The sequence below is a fragment of the Pygoscelis adeliae genome, unplaced genomic scaffold (assembly GCF_000699105.1).
Source record: "Pygoscelis adeliae isolate BGI_AS28 unplaced genomic scaffold, ASM69910v1 Scaffold269, whole genome shotgun sequence".
In the NCBI taxonomy this organism is placed as follows: domain Eukaryota; kingdom Metazoa; phylum Chordata; class Aves; order Sphenisciformes; family Spheniscidae; genus Pygoscelis; species Pygoscelis adeliae.
In genome coordinates, this window is record NW_008825610.1 from 1,796,045 (window position 1) to 1,818,925 (window position 22,881).

A 22,881-nucleotide genomic window follows, 5' to 3' on the forward strand; every position below is an offset into this window, starting at 1 on the left:
TTGCCATTGTTTCCAGGAGGAGAGCAGCCATGATTTTTCCAATAACTTTAACAGAATTAATTCCAATTCTGCTTTCCTGGACAACGTACTAGGAAAAAATGGGAAATTGCTTTCCTGAACATTTCTTATGAGGAAAATACCATTAAATCAATCCTCATTGATACTACACCACCAGACTGAGCAGGCAAGCGCCATATTCTGCATGCTATTCTACTCAATGAATTTGTTCTTTACTTTTCTTAAAACTTTTAGGTGATTGCAAAGATTACAGTTCTAGTAGGCTACCATACGAAAGATACTGTTGTACAGCTAGGTGGCCACAAATACAAATCATCAATTAGCATGCCTAAATAGAAAAGCGTCTCTGTGTCTAATCAGTATATACTACTTCAACATGACCGTTCCCCGATTTTTCTGTCCCTATTTTCTTAACATTCTCAAAAACATGGGGAGCGTACTGCTGAACTCTTCCCTTTTTTTAGGTTTTGATCTCTGAACTAAATTTGCAATGACTACAAATTTGCCAGCTTTCCACGTAAGGACAACTACTACAGCTGTTCGCAGAACCGGGGGGGAAAACCACCAAAACATAACAACAAAATCAATCAACACTGAAGCTGAAGTATTAAGATAATTTGTGGCTGTTCGTTAGATATTATTAAGGGGAAAAAAAAGACAGTCAAAGTAAGTGAATAGTTTATTAGAATTTTTGTCAAGAAGATGCGTGACCTGCACTGGAGACATTCTAGTATCAGCCTAAACACTTTAGAAAATGAAGGTATCGTGCTCACACATGGCTGACACGGATGTAGGCTGGGAGACTAGCAATTGACTTCTGATTTTATCGGTACCTAGAAATAAGGGAAGTCTACCTCCTGTCAGGAAACCACGCAGACCAGAAGCCCGCTGCACTGATCACTGTTCCAAGTCACCGATCTAACAGAGAAGGCTTCAATAGCTTGGGAAGCAAAGCCTGTACAGGGAGCTCTAACAACTGGTTGAAATAAACACCAGCTTAGAGTGGTCCCCTGGATCCTCCCGCAGTGTCGGCTAGATCATTTCAGTTTCCTTTGGTTGTGTACATTGTCAGGCGGCTGGAAAAAAGGCAAATCTGAGCTTAAATGTCGTTCCCGCCCCGAGAAACCCCTGCAAGTATTCAGTATGTTGCTTCTGTTACTTCAACGAAGTAACATTCATTGAAAGATGGCTGTAAGGTTACTGGGAAAAAAAAAAAAAAAGGTTTCTGACAAGTGTCTGATGGGGTACTGCCACTTTGAGGACCAAAATATCCACAAAGAATCTCACTGTCCGAGGTCTCCCAGTCCACATGGCCTCCTGCCTGAACCCCAACAGCACGAAATGGTCAAACGCTTTTCATGCCGACTAGATGACTACTCCTATGGTTTAATAACATATGAACAGTAAGAAAAAAAAGTAGTCGTGTTTTTTTATGCACTCATATTTGTTTGGTAGTGTAAACAAAGTTTTTAAGTCCCCAGCGTATTTCTTTCATCCCTGTTCACAGACCTTATGCTCTTCTCACAACATCTGACTTAGGACAAGAAAAAGCATTTCCAACGCGAGGTTGATAAATATTTATACTTGCCCAATCAGAAGAGCACGGGACAGTTTGAACATGCAGTTCTACAACAGCTGTAAGCTACTCTAAGATGCAAAAGGTTTCTTCCCTGCAGAAGGTTTTCATAGGATAATGAACACAAATTACGTGGTGTGGTTTCTGTGTGGATTAGCGTTCTCAAGCCCTTAAAAACATAAACGTGAAATAGTATCTCCTCGTTACAGGATCCCACTCCATCACTGTAGTACTAAGTGGTCTCACCATGTTTTAATGTATGCCCACCTCCTCCTTGAGTTGTCAAGAATCTTATCCCCATTTTACACCTGGAGAACCGGGGCACAGAAAGGTTAAGGACCGTATCTAAATGGGTTTTGCTGGCAAAACTATGTCCATCAGGTAAAATCTCTAACACAGATGTGTCTTCAGTACAGACCTAATCCATCTGCAATCTGTGCCTTTAAGGATATAATTTCCTTTGCAAAGAGGAGCTGAAAGTAGTAAGGGGGGTTACGATCCAAATACAAAGTTCCCCTCTAAGAGTGCTTTGCATTGACAGTCCTAATACACCGCATACCAGCGGACCCAGGGGACTTAACCAAAACCACACACCCTGCTTTGTCACAGGCACCTCATTTAACTGAGGTCTAATAAATAATAGATTAAAGCCCTGGCCGCGATATCATCTCTTCTCTTGCTGTGATTCTTGTAAAATTGTACAAAAAGGATTTTCAGAAAATTTTTAAAAAAAAAAGGTCTCCCTATGAAAGCAGATTCAAAGATTTAAGAATAACAACAAAAATTCAAAGCATTAGAGCCGGACTTTGCTCAGATGATATCTGCTAATGGCCAAGGCACGCTCCGCAGTGAGCACCGCAGGCATCTCCTGAGCAGCTGGAGGAGGTGTGAGCACCCTGCTCCCACGCAGCACGTGGAAGTAACCCGGGGTGCTGCGGGGCCCCAGAGGCTCCTCTGGTCTCAGTGACCGGCGACCAGGGCTGCAGCATGGGATACTCGAGGACAAGGACTGCAGGGCATACTGCACAGCTCCCTGTCGTGCAGGGAACTTCATCCAACACTGGCTTAAATTTCACGGATTAAGACAATGCAACAGTGGCGCTGCATTTGACATAGTTTTGAATTTGGCTCTTAGGCGTCCTTGAGTTCCAAGATTTTAACTCTTTTTTTTTTTTTTTGATGCTTATCCACCAAAACAAGAAGGGTCTGATAGGAAATGATCATCGCAAACATCAGCAGCTGCTATGCATAGATGCTACTGATACGGAGACAGCTGGGTACACATTTCTGCGGCCATTTCCTTGATGAATAGAGAGTGCACTGTTGCACATAAAAATGGCATTGTCGGCCTCTCTGAAAACGCTATAGGTTCAATCCTGATTTCAATGACTAAGACTTGTCTTTAAGAGACAGAGAGACTCCAAAATCTGCCAATCCTTGTCCTACTGGCATTCCACTCCTAGGAAGACAACAGCTTTCACCAGCAACTCCCAAACCGGACAGTTGGCAAAACAACAGGAGGAGAGCAGGAGGAAATCTTCCCCCCAAAGGCTAACAGGGGAAGGGACAAAATACGGGCACGCTGAAGCCTGCTCCTAAAATGTCATTATTCAAGAGGAAGTTAATGATCGTCCCCTCGTCCGCAGGATGTGTTCTCCCCCCACAAGCCATCATTTAAAGAATCAACTAGTACTAACTAAGCACGCTATTAGCTGTTGATATTTAATAATACAAGAACAGAAGCTGCAGTCCTGGCCTTGCCAGGCCTCTTGATTAAGGGCAGCATTGTAACTAACAGTGCCTTTGGCACTTTGACAGTTTCAGGAGGTTAGTGCACATTTCTGACAGGATTTGCACGTCAGTGCTTTACTGAATCACTGACCAACCATTCTGGACATCCCCCCCCCCCCCCCAAAAAAAAAAATAAATAAGTAAAAAATCCTGTGGTTTCAGAAATAATTCAGCAAAATTATGACATTTTCTCACAAGGTATTGCTCCTGACCTTTAGATGTGGTATAGAGCAGGGCAGCAGCCGCAAATCTCAGACAGTTGAATTTCTCCATTGTATCAGCAAAATGGATATTCAGTAATTGATATACTGGTGCCCCAATCAAAAAACGCCCAAGAATGACTGATACCCCAGTACCCCTTGGCACAAAGAAGGAAACTGTCAATAACACAGAGAGCTGATGAAGAAAAACTTAGAGGCGCTTCTAAATTAAAGCAATCTAGGTCAGTAAACAGAAAAGTCTCAGAGGAAGGACACAGCAATTTCTTTCTGTAGAAACCACATTTACATCCTGTACCTCACTCTGAATACTTCAATCAGTTATGGATGTCTTGGCCCTCAGAAAACAAACCAAAACAAACAGGAAAAAAAAAAAAGAAAACCACCCCCCCACCCCTACAAAACCATTTCCATAAAAGCAACAATCCAAGCTACAAAGATTTTGGAAGAAGATACCACCTGCGTTAACCAATTACAAGCTTTAAAAGATTAGACCGGCAAATCTTTGCTCTCTTAATTGCCAAAACCAGGACAATTGTAAAAATACAAGAGCAGATATACACGGGAATGTATAAGCAGATGCAAAACCAAGACCAAAACCTCGGAAAAGAGTTTTCCAAGCTTCCTTCTAGAGAGATGAATTGAACCGTGGAACAGTCCCCATTGCTTGGGACAGGTTGAACCGAGTTGGACAGAACACTGGAAACGCATACCGCGGGGAAACTTTGAAACCGGACACTTTCAAAGGTCCTTTCCATCTTTAACATTTATTATTCTACAACTAACAGGTCTAAGTTGTTACACAATTACATAGTTTCCACACTGCCACTAAAACAAGGATGAGAGATTTGTCATTGCAAAGCTGCTTCTAACGGGCAAGCCACAGTAGCTCAAGGAAACCAGATAGAACGGTCAGATGTCAGAGCTCTCCCGCCGAGTGCTTTAGTCTGAGCGCTCGGTTTAGCAACACGAAGATGTTTATGCTGGCTGCAAGAGGACTTCAAATGGCTTGTCTACAGAAATTACTTTAGAGGAATATTACACATGACATCATCCAACTACATTAAGTCAGTTCAATTACTGCTAATCAACTTAGAATATATCTGCGTAGTTATTTTTAGAGGTTTTACTGAGGTTTATTAGGAGAACATATTCTAGCCCTCCCTTTATTAAGATGCCATGATGTTCAGCTATTTTGAAAAAAGACAATTTTATTTTTATGCCTTTTGTGTAACGTTTAGATTGCTCAACAGTTTTACCCTTTCTTTCACTCCCCAGGGTTAGTTTCTTCTGAGGACAAATGTCCATTGATTAACAATGAAAACACAGTGGTTGCAGAGAATTTAATTAGGGGATAGAGTACAGATTGCCAGGTCTAACTATCCAGGAATTTGCTTCTCCCTCCTCGTTTGAAGCTCCAGGAAAACGCTTCAAATCCTGACAGCATCCACTGCAGTTATGTTTCTTGTTTTCAGAGTTCAAAACGACATCTGTTGTGCAAAGGACAGCAACGTTCCCATAAATACCCTGGGACAGACAGTTTTACCTCTTGGAGGCCGAATGCTACTGGGATGCAGGACTGCTGGTTCGTTTTGCTGAAGAGGAGCTTTAAGTTTGCGTTCGTGACTTGCACAGGCAGAGCAGTGCCCTGGTCTGGAGGAAGGCACAAAAGCCCGGTCCTCGGGCGCTGCAATGGCTAAGGACGCCCAAGCTCTTCCCCTGCAGTCAGCGTGCCACACGCCGGTGTCAGTAGCGCAGTTGCACGGGGGGCTCTGCGCACCCCTGCCAGCACTGCGGGGAGGGCAGCTGCGCACAGAGCCTTGGCAGTACAGACTCAGCACTGCTATTTCATAGAATCATAGAGTCATTAAGGTTGGAAGAGACCTCTAAGATCATCGAGTCCAACCGTCGACCCAACACCACCATGCCCACTAAACCATGTCCCTCAGCGTGCCCTTTGCTACCGTGCAAAAGATACCTAGCGGCACACCAGCATGGCAGACTCTTCTACCGTACAGCCACTACGCGGGAAAACTTCTCTTCTGATTCTTCTGGGAGCAGGGAAGGGGAAACCTTTTCCAGCCTCTTCAGTTTCCTCTCTCTTTCTCTTTAGAGTAAGTATATTTTAAAGTCATCATCTGCTTACCTATTCCACATGGATCTCGTCTTACCTCTCACGCCACAATAAATCAGGAGTGAATCCATAAAAATAATATTAAGCTCATATTAGTGGAGTGAGGATAAGTTAAATAGAAGGCAAGTTAAAAAAAAAAAAGCCACCCTCCCACTCCCTACCTCCACACTCTCTTTAGACTAGCTTTTATTACTTGACCAACATTTTTTAAGGGTCTGTTTTGCTTTCTATACACATGTAACTCCCATTACTGTCAGTGGAAATTACGTATGCACATCAGTAGCAAACCAGACTGCAGGATATTTAGCTCTCTAATGTATCCATGTCCCTGTTACAGTCATGTTTTGGGAGAAAAGCCAACAAATGTATTTGGAATTCTGCCTTTAAAACAAACACCGTACTACAACAGGCACAAGTGCTGCCCGATCCTTCCAAACGGAAGAAATACCCAAGAGAGGATCCCACTTAAACCAATGAAAGAGTGAATTAACAGCATTTCTCTCTTTCCACCATTCCCACAATGTTGCAGTGTCTCACGTGATGAAATTGATAAGAAATATCTCTGTAAGAGAAACAAATAAAGAGAAGGTTTTCCACTAAGCTGTATACTGAAATGGTTAAAAATTTACAGCAACGCTTGAAAATAGCAAACAAGAAGACTGTAATACTTACTTACTAGAACTAAGAGTAATTTTCCATTCAGAGACCACAAAGAGCTTTTACAATATTGGATCTCTATCGCCATAAATTGGAGGAGGAAATAAAGGGTGAAATGGAAAAGATTTGGCCAAGAACTGAAATGACAAGGGAACAATTTTTCCTAACTCCTCATCTGACATTTGGTCCTCTGCAGCCTGTCAAGCACTTCTTGACAAGCCAGTGTGATGCCCTCTCAGCAGCCAGAATCCCATGAGATCACGTAGGTTATTCTTTTCCACCTAAAGAATCCCGATATGCAAAAGCTCTGACAATAACCTGTTCGTTCAAGTTCTTATTATTTTCCAAAGTACGAACAAACCTCCCTTCAGATACCTACACCAGATCTCTTTCTAAGGCATTTATATTCACGTGGCTCTTAAGTGTTCCTCGACTTCTAAGGCTAAGAGTGAAAAATGCACATTAGCAGCATTATATTTGTCATCGCGTGCCTTAAAAATCAGAGGAAAGCACTTGATTTCCAGTAAGAACACATCTTTTCATTCCACCACTAATCATCTGACATTGCAGTGTTTTCCCTAAACCACACTTAACGTTTCTGTTAAGAAATCAAATCTAATCACGAACGCAGGGGTACGAACTACAGCGTCTTTGGGCGCAGACACTTGTCCTGCCAGGTTACATACCACGGGACCATAAAAGCAATCGTGGTTTCTAAACCTCTGCATTTCCTCATTGAACTTACTGCTCTCTCTGTGCCAAATGAAATTCTGACAGGGTCTCAAAACCAACACAAAAGGTGAAATTGAACTTAATGAGAGTTTTGCAGCTGAAATCCACAAAGCCTGAGCCTATCCAAAGTTATTTCACTTCCATCACAAGGGGAAAATTCATAATAGACCCCAAGCTCCCTTTGAACACCTCTGTTCGAAAAAAACAGACCCGTGTTAGCAGTGTATTAGAAGTCACAAATGCTGGTCTAGACGTAACAGCTACAGCCTCCTTCTTTAATCTTCTCTGACTCATCTATATCTGCATGCACCAGGTTGTGTTTGTCCACATGGTTTTCTTGGTAATTTGAATATCTCAAAGACCCTGGCCTGAAAATTGCTCTATAAATATCCAGTGCATCAGTTTTACTTGTAAAAGTGATTAATTGAAGAATCTGAGCTGTTACTACCTCGAATAGGAAATAAAACGTCACTCAGCAAGCCATAAATCGTGAAAGCTGCCAATAAAAAACGCCTGAACCATACTACAAGTCAAAAGCACGCAAGCATACTATCCGGAAAAAACAAGTACATCCTTGCAACAAAAATATACCAATGACTTGTTTTATTAAACAGCTATAAACTTTCCAGACAATAGCCAACTTCGTGCAAAGTAGCCTTCCCTGATTTAGCATGGATAATAAGTTTGTGGATGCAAACATTTAGGGATTTTTTTTTTTTTTTTAAGGGGTGAGTCATAAGGATCGATCCAAGCCCCCTGAAGGCAGCAGAGCTTGTCATAGTGTTTGGACAAAACTTAAACTCTTTTTGGTGGATGGTTATCTTATTTCCTACTACTTAATTTCTTTCTTTTTTTTTTTCCTCCCCTTAATCATTTAACATCCTGGCATCAAAGAACTGCTTCATTCTCAAGTAACGTATTGACTTCGTAAGGAAGAAGTGAAACAAATGAGTTCATTTAGTAAAATTTACTTGTAGTGGAAATATATCTATCATAACAAGATTAATTTTATCAAGCACGCTGCCGATTAGCTTGTAAAGAAATACTGGAAAAATAAAAGCAGCCTTGTTGGCACATTGTAGTGTTTTCCATCAGGTGTTTGCTAAACAGCATAGCTATATTGTGATAATGGTTTTCACTCTAAATCTGTTTATTTCATTAGTGGGTTTTTTCTCTATTTTCAATACATCTCTTTTGCACGTGGTAGCATAGGACCAAAGCCCACTTTAATAAGGCAACTCCTACTCTGCTTTACAATGACTGTGGACGGATGGCATTGAATAGTTGCTTTATTCATCTTTGACAGAGCTTATATGGAGCCGTATAGCATGTTAAAATGTATGTTCACATTTTAACACACGCAAGCTACCACGGGTCTCGCTTTTTCACAGTAGGAATAATACACAATAATCATTAGCAGAGTTTTCGATATGTGGATCTAGCAGTTTTGTAATAAATCAAACAGGCTGATGAAGAAAGATATCTGAAGTGGCATTGTTCTCAAAACATTAAAAACGGTTCACGGTACGTGATACGTATCGAGAGTTGTGAGTAATTATAATCATAGCCTAGCAAAAACAATCTACTACATAATTTTTTATTGTGTTGGTGACTGTCATACCTAAAGGTTGCCCAAGTGAATTACTTCTATACTCAAAGATCAAGAGCGGCTGTAACAGGAGAATCTGGTCTTTGCCTCTGTCTTCAAACAGAGCCTCTCAGAACAGGTGGCTCTCTTTAAATTTATCTTGGACAGAGTGTTTTCTAAGGTTTTTAGGAGCGTTTAGAGTGGTTTGCTCCAGCCTAAAAGCAGTTTTTTCACCGCTAAGTTTCCCCATGAGCAAGCAGTCTGATCCTGAATTTTCATGTGCTTCGCTCTAGGTCTTGCAAGATGCCTTGCTCCAGAAGAAGACAGTAAATCAAGGGGTAGCGCTCTTGATCTAGACCGAGCCCAAACTTCGCAGGAATGTTTTCTTGATCCCACCCCCACATCCGCAGTAAACGATGTCATTTCTCTGAAGCAGCTAATGACAACAGCAACAACCTGGCCGTCAAACAAAAGAACTAGCTCTTGCGTATCAGAAGCAACCCCGGGTGACGAACAAGGAAGTATGGATGGAAACTGTCAGAGGAAGAGACCTAGGTACAGCTTGTTTCTAAAAAAATTACCTCTCGAAAATATCCTTCTGTGGCTTGTTAGTACATTAGATTCTCTTGTTCCTTTGCCGCAGCTGTCTTTAAATTTTGTTTTGGGAAAAAAAAAAGCAAACACGGGTGTTTACTCAAGGATCAATTCACCTGCTGTTCCACTGCTCCACCTGCCCCTGTCGCCTCCCTACCTGCTCCAGCCGTACAGCTGGGATGACTCACCTCTGCATGAGTACGGCTTTAAATGATGTATTTTCAGGGGTCTGTTTCTGCAAACGGAGAAGGAAGGATAAGGACCTTTCTTCAATACCGCATCACTTACCTACTTTGCCTCTCTCTTCCACCTTTTTTGAAGCAGCAAAAAGCACAGGGGTTGAATCCTTCAGGCTTCTGAATGCCAGGCTAATGTGCAGTTCACCCCTTCGTAATGAAAGGCATCATAATTCAAGGGCATCTGCATCATCCTCCCCCAGATAACAATTTACTGAAGCAGAGACTGTGTTTGAATGGAGTTGATGGATTTCCAGAAGCAGAGTGGAGTGATCTGCTTTGAATTAGCCATTATCTTTTACATCCCTCCATGTTTCCTGTCATCACAAAAGAAGATGAGTTACCCTTTAACTTACTGTAGAATAATCTCTGACTACCAGCAAAGGGGTAGTTAATGCTATTGGCAAGGATGATTTAGGAGACAATTTCAAAGCTCAGTTAACTATAAAAACAGAAGTCGTACTAAAGAGCCTCATTTATTCTGCACACCGAGCGTGAGGGAAGCGGGGCTTAATACCACAACTGTGGGGAGATGGGACAGTATGACGAGAAACGGTAGTTTCTTTTCCCACCACTTTCTCACTCGACAAATCATAGAATCGTTTAGGTTGGAAAAGACCTTTAAGATCGTTGAGTCCATTCATTAACCCAGCCCTGCCAAGGCCACCACTAAACCACGTCCCTCAGCGCCACGTCTACATGCCTTGTAAATACCTCCGGGGATGGTGACTCCACCACTTCCCCGGCCAGCCTGTATCCAGCTTTGCTGACAGGAATAGGTGTTGATCAACCGTTGCTAAAATATAAAGTATGACATCAACGCCCAGAACTGTCCTGGCCCAGATCTGACAGGCCTAAGGCTACAAAGAGGAAATCTTTACAGATGAATCAGATTAATCATTACTTTACAGATTTCTTATTTAAACAAACCAAGTAACCTGACAGCTACAGACAGACCAGACAAACCCTTTAGTACTCAGAAGAAGGCTCGATTTAAATTTATTTTTAAACATATTTTTAAGCTTCCTAAAATGAAAATGTCCATTGTTTCAGAAAGTTACTTTACAGTCCTTTTTGTGTGCCTAAAGAGCAGCAGCAAACAAATGCCCTCTAGTCATTTGACAGTCAGAAGTTTTTGTTTGCTTTGACTTTTTTTCTTCAATTGGCTTGTTATTCTTATGCCATTAAATACGTACACTTAAGTTTTTTCACACAAAACCACCCCCCCCAAAAAAAAAAATTAAAAAAAGAACAAAGAAGAGGGGCAGTTGCATGTTCAAAATCGTTTAACAAAAATTTTGTTATGGACTATCGTCACCTACAACAGAGGCTCCCAACATTTTGTATCGCCGTACGTCCCTCAATCCTCATCCTCTGTTTTACAACAATATGCGTGTTTGTCATCAGGGCTTCAATTGCAAGCGCTACTGAAATAGTTGTTTAATACAGCCTCTCGGATCTTAACCGTGGCTGACAGGCCATCAGGAGCATGAAGCCCACCGTTCAAGAACCAGTGATCAAAATGTAACACATCTTCCCATGGATATTCAGCTGCCGGAGGCACAGAACAGAAACACTGACATGGAGAGAAAGACCACTGACATCTCCGGATCATGTACTGAACTAAACCATAATTTAAGAAGTACCACTCCAGAGAGAGTAAAACCAAGGAAAATTGCACATATTTATCTGTGTACTTGACAAGTTGACTTAATTTTATAGTGAGAAATCCAGACTCCTGCAAATGCAAAGCACCTTAAACGCACTTGCTTCTCCTCTAGCATTTTCAAAATAACAGTAACATTATTTAGCGAGATTAAAAAAACAGTCCATGTGGCATATTTAACTTCTTGTATACTCATTCTATGTCAGTCTGCAACCTCCCACTTCATATATTACCATACAACATCTTGTTATTGAAAAACAACCACAGATACTTAAAATAGAGAGCCGCTGCCAAATTTCTGTGTCTTACCCCATTGGTAGGATTGCTAGATGGTCTTTGCTAAGGGCTTGAAGACCCTGTTGAATATTCACCTGACTCTGGCAGTGATCAGGATGCCCATCATTGGCCATTTGTTTCCCACAACAATCCAAATGGGTAACTTGTTTATCCAGACAGCTCTACTAAAAGGACCAGCAACCAGAGAGTCGCCAATGACCACATTTAAATGACTTTTTCAGACTTCAGTGTTAACGTCTCCTTGAGATAAATGGAGCAACCCCTCCCTTTTACAGCTTTTATTCCAAAGTAATTTGCAAACTCTGGAAGTTGTCACCAAATTTGGCTTCATTACTCGATGCTGGGAAAAGTTACCGTGACAGAGGGAATGGAAACTAGTCTCAATGGGCTCTCCAGAAGCAAGCACAGCAGCTCTAAAAGAAAAAGACCCGCTATTAATAATAGTGGCAATTTCATTCTTGTCTTAATGATTTTACAGTGTACAGGTTACCTGAAATCTAGGGGAAAAACCAATCTTCATTAAGTGATGCGAGAAAAGACTACGACCCCATTAAATGCACTGGTGAACCATTACATGAAAATCTTGGCCGTTTTGCTTTTGACAGTACTTTCTGCATTGATAGTTTCCTGATTTCCCCTACGCTTTGGTCTGTTTTCCCTCGTTAAGTAGATCTGATATTAGCAACGGAACAGAAACATGCATTTTAACACCAACTTTGCTGGAATTACCCCAAGCAAGTAAGATAGGCACAGAAGCTGGAGTCTCGTACCTGAATTAATTTGTTACGGTTTTTAAATTTTTAAATTTCTTCTCTCATTGACAACTTTTTTTTAAGCTCATTCTTTCTAAGCAGGGCTGCATTTGGGAGCTTTGGTCAACCCTAGCTACCTATGGGCTTCTAACAAAAAAAGGTCCAGGCAGGTCTTTGCACAAAAAACTTCAGTGTTGTTAACAGTTTAGGCAATATACTCCATCATACATGGGTATTTAATTACAGTCGTAATTAAAGTTGCTAAAAGGAGGTGTCTGTTGTGAGGAGGGAGAGATGAGCTGTTCTGCAGTTTCAAGTCAACTCTGTGACAATAAAAAGATAGGAAGGAACATTAATTAATGAAAAAAGAGTTAAGGCTCAAGGTTTTCATTCTGTTGTGAGACTGATGGTACTCACAAGCTACTCAAAAGCTAGATGGGGGGGGGAGGAATCCAAACAAAACATTCCTCCCAGACAAAAATCCCATGTCAAAAAAATCACAGATGCTGTGACAGCGTCTGCACTCTTTATCAGGACGTTTGGAAAGGTAATCACACAGCCCAGTGCAATTTCATTTTCAACGGCAGTTCCACACATTTGTAGGTTTCTGTCCAAATGCCAGAAAAGGTGACAGGGTAACGATTCTGCTTTAAATCAAGACTAACTAAGATTGAATTCAGTCCTTGGAAAGGAGGAGTAATAGTCTCTTTCTTCTTCATAGTGATTTCCTGCCTCTGTCTTGCATTCAGAATGGGATACAATCTATTGTTATGCCATGCTGGCACATACAGGGTAAATGGAAGTCTTCTCAGAAAGGGAAATAGGATAACGTTATAGGATTGCACCCTGTTCCCCCATAGTTTTATTTTGTGAAACACCTTATCGGTTCCTGCCGTGAGAGCAGTACTGCCAACCAACAGCAGTTAAGCAGCTCATGCCCCAAGCCCCATTTTAAATTAAGCAGACTTAAACATAAACACTTGATTTGAAACTGATGTGGAATTACAATGAATGTGTTACCGCAGTGAAAGACACTAACTGTGAAACAGAACCAACAATGCAAGAATACAAGCTGCAGTTCTTCAAAGATTAAAATCTAGCAAAGTACTGCATTGATAAAAGGGAAAACTGGAGGAGAGTCCTCTGCAGCAGAAGCCAAAGACAGATAAACGGTCCTGGCAAGTGCAATTTAGGATTCAGGCTGGAAAATATTGAGAGCAGAGTTATAATCCCAGCACTGATTTTTTTCGTGGTCTTTCTGCTATCATTAAATTCTCATTAAATGAGAACTGCCTACCAAACCATAAATCCGGTTTAACTCTTAAGAAAATGGATCCTCGAATCCCATGTCTACTTCAACAAAATATTGTCGCTCCAACGCATTTCCCTTTCTGTCTGAAGAGAACAGCACTTCCTCTATTCTTCCGGGTGACAAGGTTAGGCCATACGTATACGGACTTTTTCAAGGCCCTAATTTGGAAATGCTCAGTGCCAGCGTGAGGTCCCCAGCTCATTGCCCGGGATTTGAGGATGCTGAGCATAGTCTTTAAAACTTGATTTTTAAAAAGACAAAGACCACCACATATCAAATATATCCCTGGGGATATTCTGGAAACCAGAAACTCCAGAAGCTCATTTTGACATCAAAGGCATCTAGCTCCCGTCTATTCAGCTGTTGATGATTAACAATATCAGCATTTTGATATCAACTCTCAAATTGCATTGGCCACGGACTCAAATTATCACGACCTCTTGAAGAGCCCCGACTGATCAAACACCAGGCATTAACTTCAGCAGACATACAAAGGCTGCATTTGTCCTCTTTCTTACACCCTAAGCACAAAACCGTAAGAAGTTGAAGTCAAAAGTTTCCAACACAGGTCATCTAACTCACCCAAGGTAGGACCGATTATACATAAGCAACATCGATACGTTGCTGTCCCACCTCTTCTTAAGATACTCCCGGTGACAGAAATCCCACGGTGACTGCAGACAACGGATTCCTGTAGCTCAGTGCTACCAAAACGTTTCCTGAATCTTACTTGCGAGGACCTAAGCCCAGCGTGTCTTGTTTCCACCGTTACACCCATCTTTATAATACTTCCGCATAAACTCAAAAATTGGAACTCTGTGCTTTCTCAGTTGTCTTGTCTTTGTGAATAAATATTGCCAATCGTTGCTATTTGTCTACAAAACCAGAATTTCCTAAACTTCTTGTTATTATCCCTCGCATTCCAGAAGTACGAAGGTCAAAATTGGATACTGCCAGTCACCACCAGGAAATAGGCCACTGGGCCAGATGGACTTTCAGTGTGACTCCATGGGATAATTCTTACACTATCACCACTACCAAGGCTTAACAGAGGAATGGGAAAAAAAAACAAAACAAAACAAAAAAAATTAATCTTCTGTCAGAGAGATCTTTTAGCAGCAGAACATTTTCTAAAATAAGTAAAAGGCCTCGTTACCAGTCTGCCTATTACTCTGACATAGGTAATACTATATTCAAGCTAAACTGAGTTTGAGATTACCAACCTAAATACTTAAATAACGTGCCTTTCCCTTATTGTCTCCTAGAAGTTGCGTTGTGGACAAGCAAATTCTGAAAGGCTAAAGTAAAGACTTGTATAGTTTCTTCTAATTTGCTTTCTAATCGTCCGGTACTTCGGTTGTCTACGCCGTGATGCCAAGATTTCCTGCGCAGAGACAAAGGACAGAATTTTTTGGTAAAGTGAAAAATTCCCACCTAACCGCAGGAGACAAGGCTTTAATAAATTATTGGAAAAATTATAAAAAACCCAAACAAAAATAGAGTCTCCACCTTGCCAGGAGACAAGGCTCTAAAACCTTGGGCTTTCTATTCTTATTTATTTTCTTTAGGCATTTACTGCCCTGAAACTTTCGGTCCAATTTTCATTTCAAATTTTATTAGACTAAAATCTAGGAAGAGAAAGGGTTAAATAAAGATCCTTTCCCCAGGGATAACAGGCTGGCTTAAATGCCTCAATATTATAAGAAAAAAGTTATTTTATAAGTGTTTTCCTTTTTTACAGAGGTTTTATGCATGATCTATCACGGTCTCTTTAAGACGATCCTGCTTGTTGTTGAATTTAGAGAAACTAAGTTTTAAACGTTTGGGTTATTTTCCCTCTTTCTCGCTGTCTCTCTTTCTTGAAATACAAAAAAATCTGGAAGATGTATGTTATAAACTCTCTCACTACCCAGAAACTCCTTAGCAAAGCAATTTAGGACAACTCTTCTGATCTTCACAAAGGCAAAAGTTTATCAAAGCAATAAAACTGTTTATAACACTTTCTCATTCAGAGCATGTCAGCAATGCTGAATTGAAATGCGCAATAAAATTTATATTACAGCCTTATTGTTCCCCCCTCATTACTTTAAAACTTGCATGTTCAAACCCAAAATATAAACACTCCCATTGCTTTTTTTGTCTCATAATTGGGATTGGGATGAGTCATAGTACAGAAATCCTCTTCCTCAGTCCTTTTTATTTCACTGACACCCACAGGCTCAACTAGAGAAACCTCTGCCCCGAACTGCTCAAAAGCCGTGAGAGGCAATCATCATTTCTTTATATTTGTTTCTGTATTTCTTTCCAAAGACGCTGTGACTATCAGAATACAAACGGGGTCCCGAGTACGTAACTCAGGGTTCAAAAGCAGCACAAGTGATCCAAGGTAGCGGAGCACCAGAAACCGTTGCCAAACGTTTACGGTTCGAGGAAACAACAGGCCTATAGAAAGGTTTAAGGACCTGGTCTAACTCAGGGAAGTCAAGACTATTAAGAAGGCTACTCAGTAAAACTATCCAGTTAAATAAATGAATATATATATATATACACACACACGCAGAGACAGAGAACTTTGTTCATGCTGCCAGTGAAAAGTATCTCCAGTGTCTATCTTAGTCACATTGAGAAAGCCGTCAGGGGCGTTGCGTCTAACCCTCAGATGACAAAGCAGGACAGAGACATCCCAATTACCTCTAAACCTGCTAGCCTAGATACCGTAAACTAAGGCAACACGGAGCTCAGTGCAAGCTAACCCCACCTACGCTCCTGAGTAATAAAAGGGGCTGCTTCCAAACCAGCTGGATCTTTGTATTCTGCAGGCGGCGAAAGAAGTTTGAGATGTCACGCTTCCTTGGAACACGTTACGCTCACAACAGGCAAACCTGCGTTTCGGAGACACGGCGGTTGTTAGTCTAGGTACACACCAGGAAAGGGGAACTTTACAGCGAAGGGCAGCAGAGAGAAATTTGGCACCTGAATGTACTGCCACAGTTCTAACTTCGGGAAATCCTGTGCAATTCTTTACAGGGCTTTGATTCAGCAGTCCCCATCTAAAATGCTTTGCTGATACGGGATAAACCTAAGCATACACCTAAATACCCAAGTACTTCAGAGAAGTGAGAAGGCTCCGTTAAAGCCCTTTACAAAATGATGTTCTTAATACCCGAGGTGCCAAAGCAGCACTGTGGTGGTGGTGTTAATAATGAGCATTGGATACTTTCTCCAAAGGTCCTGCCAGAAATGCCCAGTTATCACAGTGCTATTTCACGTGACAGGATCAAAACAGCCAGTGCCCCCTACCCAAATCCACTCTCATTCCCCTACTCCCAATTTGAATTTTTAATATTTTTTTTTCCTGGAAAATAAACTTCTCCTTTTCCTAGTAAAATCAAAACTTTAAGCCTTTTCCCCCCGATAAGAGTTTTCGTATCCTCTCCATTCCCCGCCCTGTTATTTAGGTTTCAGGAACAGCACCCTTTTGTTTACAGTCTCGCAGACCACAAAGCAATGGCAATGTAATTTAGAAATATTTTCATATCATTTGCCAGCGTCTGTTTTTATTCTTTGTAAAAGAAAGCCTGATTGCAGCCCTAGAGTACACGCGCGTTTCAAACCCTCTCCTACTTCGAGATGACTGATTGTCATAAGCGTATGTATTAATCATTCCATCCTGGGTATTCCCACCCAAATAGTCATAATTCATTTAATTTAAAAAAATCAGCTGTTTAGAGCCATAGACGAATGTTATGGGCTAAATTTCAGTAAGCCATAGCTTTTCTTTGACTTTATGTTCCATTTTATTTGTATTAATCCGAATTCTTCCTCCCCTCCCCTCGTTCTGTGCAAAACAGCAGGAACGCCGGTGGTCAGCATCTTCCTCCCAAACGCACAGCACCAACACCAAGAGCTCCTTGCAACCCGGCAGGTAATGTCCGAGGAACACAGCGGCAGGGCGCGGTGACGATAACCAAATCAAATCCATTCTCACCAACGCTTTGTAAACCATTCGTATCTCTTACATCCTCATTTCTCTTTGCAAAGAAATACTTGTCAACGCCTGCTTTTCGATAATAGGATATGGAAGGCCACCTTACCAACAAAGGCAAAACACTCCAGAAGCCCATCGGTGTCCAAGTATCCTCTGAAGGCGGTCAAAGGGAGCTGCTCTGCAACATCCTTCTTGGGGACCGACCCACAAGCCCCGGCTCTTGAATGGTGTGGTAAAGAACTACCCGAATTTACGCATCTGCTCTCCACAAAAACAGAGAAACTCCTCTCTGTCTTTAAGCCACTGTGAGATTTAAGTCTCATCTCAGCTTTGGCATGGCACTGACAGGACTAATGGATGCCTGCTCTAATTCAGTGGCCAAACGAGTCGTTAAAGGGCTCCAGAGATATGTGAAATTCTGGCCTACTGATGTCAAGATGAGTTTTGCCGTTTCGCACGTGAAAAGCGCAGATAATGGAATTGTCCACATCAGAAAACTTGGCGTCTCTGAATTAGGAGAAAAACCTAGGCTTAATTTTATTATGAGAGAGTGAAATTTGTCTCACTTAGAAGAAAGCCATAATGGACACTATAAAAAACACCCATTACAGCAACACAAGCAACTTTGTTATATCAGTTAAATATAATGTTTAATTAGTTTTCTAAATGCATACACTGAAAAGCCATTAGACAACCATTAGGAGAGTAATAGACCCATTTTCTTTTTACGATCACCTGATCGAGTTAGGCAAATTTCTAAAGTAATTCAGTCAAACAACATTTTTGGCACTCTTATCCCCGTAAAGTTTCCAGTTCCCTTTTTTGACTGCCATCACTGCAATTTTCCCTTAAGCTCTAAAGCGCTGATCGTCGTCTTCATTTCGGCAGATTTACAGAGCATCTCTTTTAGGTAAAAACGCGCCCGGTATGTTTATGGTCCCACTTCAGGATCCAGAAATCTGCAACTATTCAGCTATTGTTATGAAGTAATCTTTAAGTAAAGAGTTTTGTGGTGTTCTTACGTGGGGGGAAAAAGACACAACATCTGAAGAACAAGACGGCCTCAGATACCTTTGTGGTCCTTCTAAAAACAACGGAGCTCAAAAGGAGCAAAATCCATCTGGCTATCCACACCTCAGCTGACTCGCTATTTTATTAACAAAAACTTTCTCAATAATGTTATTAACTAGCAGCACATCTACGGGAAACGTCTCAAAAGGCTCATGATGACTTCGCCAAAGCATTGTGGAAGCGGCCGATACATCTCACTGATGAAGGACAAGATCCCATTGTAAAAACAAAGCCTCTGAACAGGTTTTATTCTACAGCTACCTACAGCTTCCCTGACGCTGTTTTTTCTTGATGCATCATCACTCCAGAGATCCTGTAAAGTTTTCCAGTGTATTTTCCCCACTTTGTGTCAGCTCCAGCATGGGGTTACGTGATATGCAATCAACAGTGCATATGACATGCAAAGGAGAACGTTACTGATGGTGGTATTTTACAGAAAACTAAGAGAGAGTGTGAGACAATGAACAAATCTGTAGCACAGCTGTTAACCGAACTTGAATCCTCATCTTACCAAACTAATACGCAAACCTCAAATCTATCCTGTTCCTACGGTGATTGCTTTATCCATCCTTGCAAAGCTTCAGTTGTTCACTTTCCAAAATGTAATGAGAGTTTAAAAAAAAAAAGAAAACAACTAATCTGGATTTCAAAAGTTCCTTTTGAATAATTTGGTGAATTTTTAGATTTTTAAATTTTTAAGCTCTGCTTCTGCCAAACCAAACGGAAGTAGAAAGTAAGAGCTAGGAACAGCCTCGGCACCACAAACGCGCCTCGATCCTGAAAGCGCATGCTCTTAACACACGCCTCGTTCACGGAGGGAATCGGCATCTGCGTCGAAGCAAGCCACTAACACAAACCGCGCACCCGGCAGCAGCGTGGGGCAGTTCGTGACGTTTCAAAACCAAGAGACAATTCCAGTCCATCGCCAGCCGGCACCGCTCTCGGCTCTGCCAGAAAGCCGAAGGACGCCAAGGTGTGAGTAAAGCAAACCCTCTCCTCACCGCAGACGGATTCTAAGTGACCTTTACACAAAAAGCCTCTCTAGAAAACACCGAGCTCCTATCGTATGGATTTTTTCCAACCCACGGCATATTTGTTTGCTAGCTTGCATCACGGGGGAGATAGCAGCCCAGGAGGAGCGGGAACTATGAATTCTCGTTTACCGTTAGCCTCTCTCCTTTAAATATGCAGTATGCATAAAACCGTACAGTTGCCAAATGAGGTACTTGGGAGAGAGCTACTATTTGGTTTCCCTCAAACCAGCCACCTCCGTTCAAAGCCTAAAAAGACTAGAATTAGCACTCGCCTCGTTACCAGCCTGAGCGGCGGTGCCAAGAATGCAAGTACAGCAACAAGGGAACAAATCCTTTCCCTCCTGCCAGGGGCCAAAGCGGGGAAGAGGGGAAGAAACAGAGATTAACAAAATACATGTTCTCCCACCAGTCATGTCTGTCATTTCAGTAAAAAAAAAAAAAGAAGAAAAAAATTAAAAGACTTAATAAGACATACAGATGGAAAATGGAACATGGGCACGCTACTGAATGTGCATCTTGCATTCAGGTGCTGAACCAACACCATCGTGCAAACTGACTGCTTATGTTACTACTACAAGAAATCTTGTCTGTTAATCAAAGCCTAATGAATGAGTTTCTTAGCATTAAAATGCTGGCTTTTTGTAATCTTCGTATTAATTTCCTTTATACTGTCTTTACGATAGTAACAAAACCCATGAATGAAGCCAAAGACCAGGACTCCAACGAACGGGCTGGCAGAACTAATCGAGCCAATACTGCGCACTGCCCCGACACGCACCCTGAGAAGACAGGCAGACAGGCAGATACAGGCATCCCAGGGACAGAAGGTACAGCAAAAATAGCAATGGGAAGTAAAGGGAGTTAAATAAAATGCAAGTATGAATGCCATTAGCACGAGTTAAAAAACCCCAACGTGGCACATCACTTTTTGTGAACGGAAAACGCTGCAGGGTTATGAACTTCAGCGCAAAAGTTCGTCTGTGGAGGAACTGGAAGGTGAAGGACCTGGGAACAGGAATGAAGCGAGGAGAGACGTTGAGGCCGGAGGGCCACAGAGGGCCCAGGCGCCTTCCCTGGAAGCGAGCAGGAGCGCTGGGCTGAACCCCGCCAGCAGTCCTGTGCGAGCGAAGCAGCGGTTTCAGGGTCCGTGCAGGCGGAAGCGGGTGACCGGAGGGAGGGGAGGCGCTGGCACCATCAGCAGGCTGCGAGGCGCCCGGGGAAGAGCCGGCGCAAGAGATGCCGAATCTCTGAGCAGAGAACAATAACAAAGTGGGAAAGAACCCAAGTGTCATAATTAACACTTTTTCCTACCAAAAAAAAGGCAACGAGGTTTGAAATTTCCTCATCCCTCTTAGACCCTCCCCAAATAAGACACATAAGATCTAATGAAGCGCCTCTCGCTTTTCTCCACATGTTCCCTTTGCCCTTGCTCTACGGTCAGGGTTATAATCTAAACAAAGTAAAATGAAAATCACATATTGTCTGACCAGATCGCTGCCAAGATGACAGGCACACAAACAAATTTATGCCTGTCTTTAGCCTGGTCCCTGACTCAAGTCAACGGACTGTGCTCCACCGTTTGATCCGATTAGCACCATTTTGATCTAAAGATGTTAGCGTACGGGCGATCTTTTTTTGCAAGAATCACATAGGTGTTCGTTTCCCAGGGAAAACATCCATTTTCTATCATTGAATACAAATATTACACAACATACCTAAACTTTGGGGAGAAGAATGTCAACATTTGCACAGTTGGTTTCTAAAGTCTGTCCTTGATCTGGATACCTGAGTTGAGCCAGGACTGGTTGTAAATTGTAACCAGTCAAAATAAAACATTAACCGTAACCTTGCACTGTAGGAATCGATCCCAGACAAGTGCTTAAATGAATATCAAGACTAATACATTCATCAGGAGCTTCGCATCCCAGTCAATAAAATAGAAAAAAAGTTTAAATAACCCGTATTCAGGAGCACATTTGTTGAAGTTACTTCTACATGGAAATAGCAGAAACGCACATTTCCCTTCCAGTGTTACAAGATACGTACAGTGTAATGCTTACAAAACTTTATTTTATTCACAGAAAATAGATTCCCTCTTCCAAAGTATTCCCTTTAATAACAAAAATGACTTTCCAGAGAAGACAACCCCTACCAAGTCTCGCCCACAGGCACTTTTCTACACTTAACTCAACAAGGTCCTTCTCTTCTATCAATGAGCTTTCAGAAATGAATCAAAACTCCAGCGCCGAACAGCCACGCAGTGCGGTGCGCGAGCGAACACCCTGAAGCCCTACAACTAAAAAGACGTAAAACTTCTGAAAAACGCACGTGCGCGCTCCTTAATAAAAATCTGCATTTCTTTTAATCGATATCGATGAAAGAGACGGAAGTCTTCGTTTGAGAGGAAACATTCCTGTTTTCTCTATTTCTAGGCTGCCGCATCTTAGTAGCGGTGCCCGCAGGAGACTCACACGTTGCTTATGGTGCAAAAGCAGCAAGGCTGCAGCCTTTCTGCTTCAGAACAAACGGCCCAGTGTGCTGCTTCGAAGGCCGCCAATACAAAAGAACCAGATCTAATCCTTTCAGCTAACAGCACACTCATCAGACTGATTAATCCAGCTCACTTGGTAAAACGCAATCTCGTTCCAAGTTAGAGAAAAACTTTGGGCTAGTTGTGGGCACCCGTTCTAAGAACTACCGCAGTTTTAAGCTCCGCAAAACCCCCTTGAGCTAGATAAACCAAGGAGGCACCAACAGGAGGTGGGTGCAAGGGCATCACCGCACCTTAACCTTGGGTGGGAATCCTCTACGGCGAGGTCTTGCCCAGGTGAGAGACATGCCTTCACAACACCCAGCGAGAGCACAACACAGTCACCGTCGAAGAACCTCTGGCTTTCCCCTGGGACGGAGCCCACTGAAGTTTCACTGCATTCCTCCCCCTGCCAGGGGACCGCAGCGTCCCACCCAAGATAGCTCTGTTTCTAAACAGGAACTCTACGCACGCAGGGATTTTGCTAATACCTCCGAGACATAACAACTCATCGTACCCCTGTTGTCGCCTCAGCTTTTGTTACATAAATAGGGATTAGCGTCACACACCCTAAACAACGTGAAACACTGCTTCTCCAGCAACAGACACCCATACAACATTGCTAATATGCTAGACTTCTTGAAATAACTAGGAACACAATTACCCTAAGGTGTGATCCTAAATGCA

General features: G+C 42.1%; 1 protein-coding gene across 1 annotated transcript in view; it reads right to left on the minus strand.

Moving 5' to 3' along the window:
* The window catches only part of RET (ret proto-oncogene), an 83,191-nt gene extending 60,689 nt beyond the window's left edge, over positions 1 to 22,502 (minus strand). The window contains exons 1-2 of the mRNA XM_009332703.1: positions 22,449 to 22,502; positions 20,590 to 20,911 (exon numbers count right to left, since the gene is read on the minus strand). Coding sequence (XP_009330978.1) covers positions 20,590 to 20,911; positions 22,449 to 22,502 — 376 coding nt within the window. The remainder of the gene's footprint in view (positions 1 to 20,589; positions 20,912 to 22,448) is intronic.
* Positions 22,503 to 22,881: the final 379 nt, after the last annotated feature.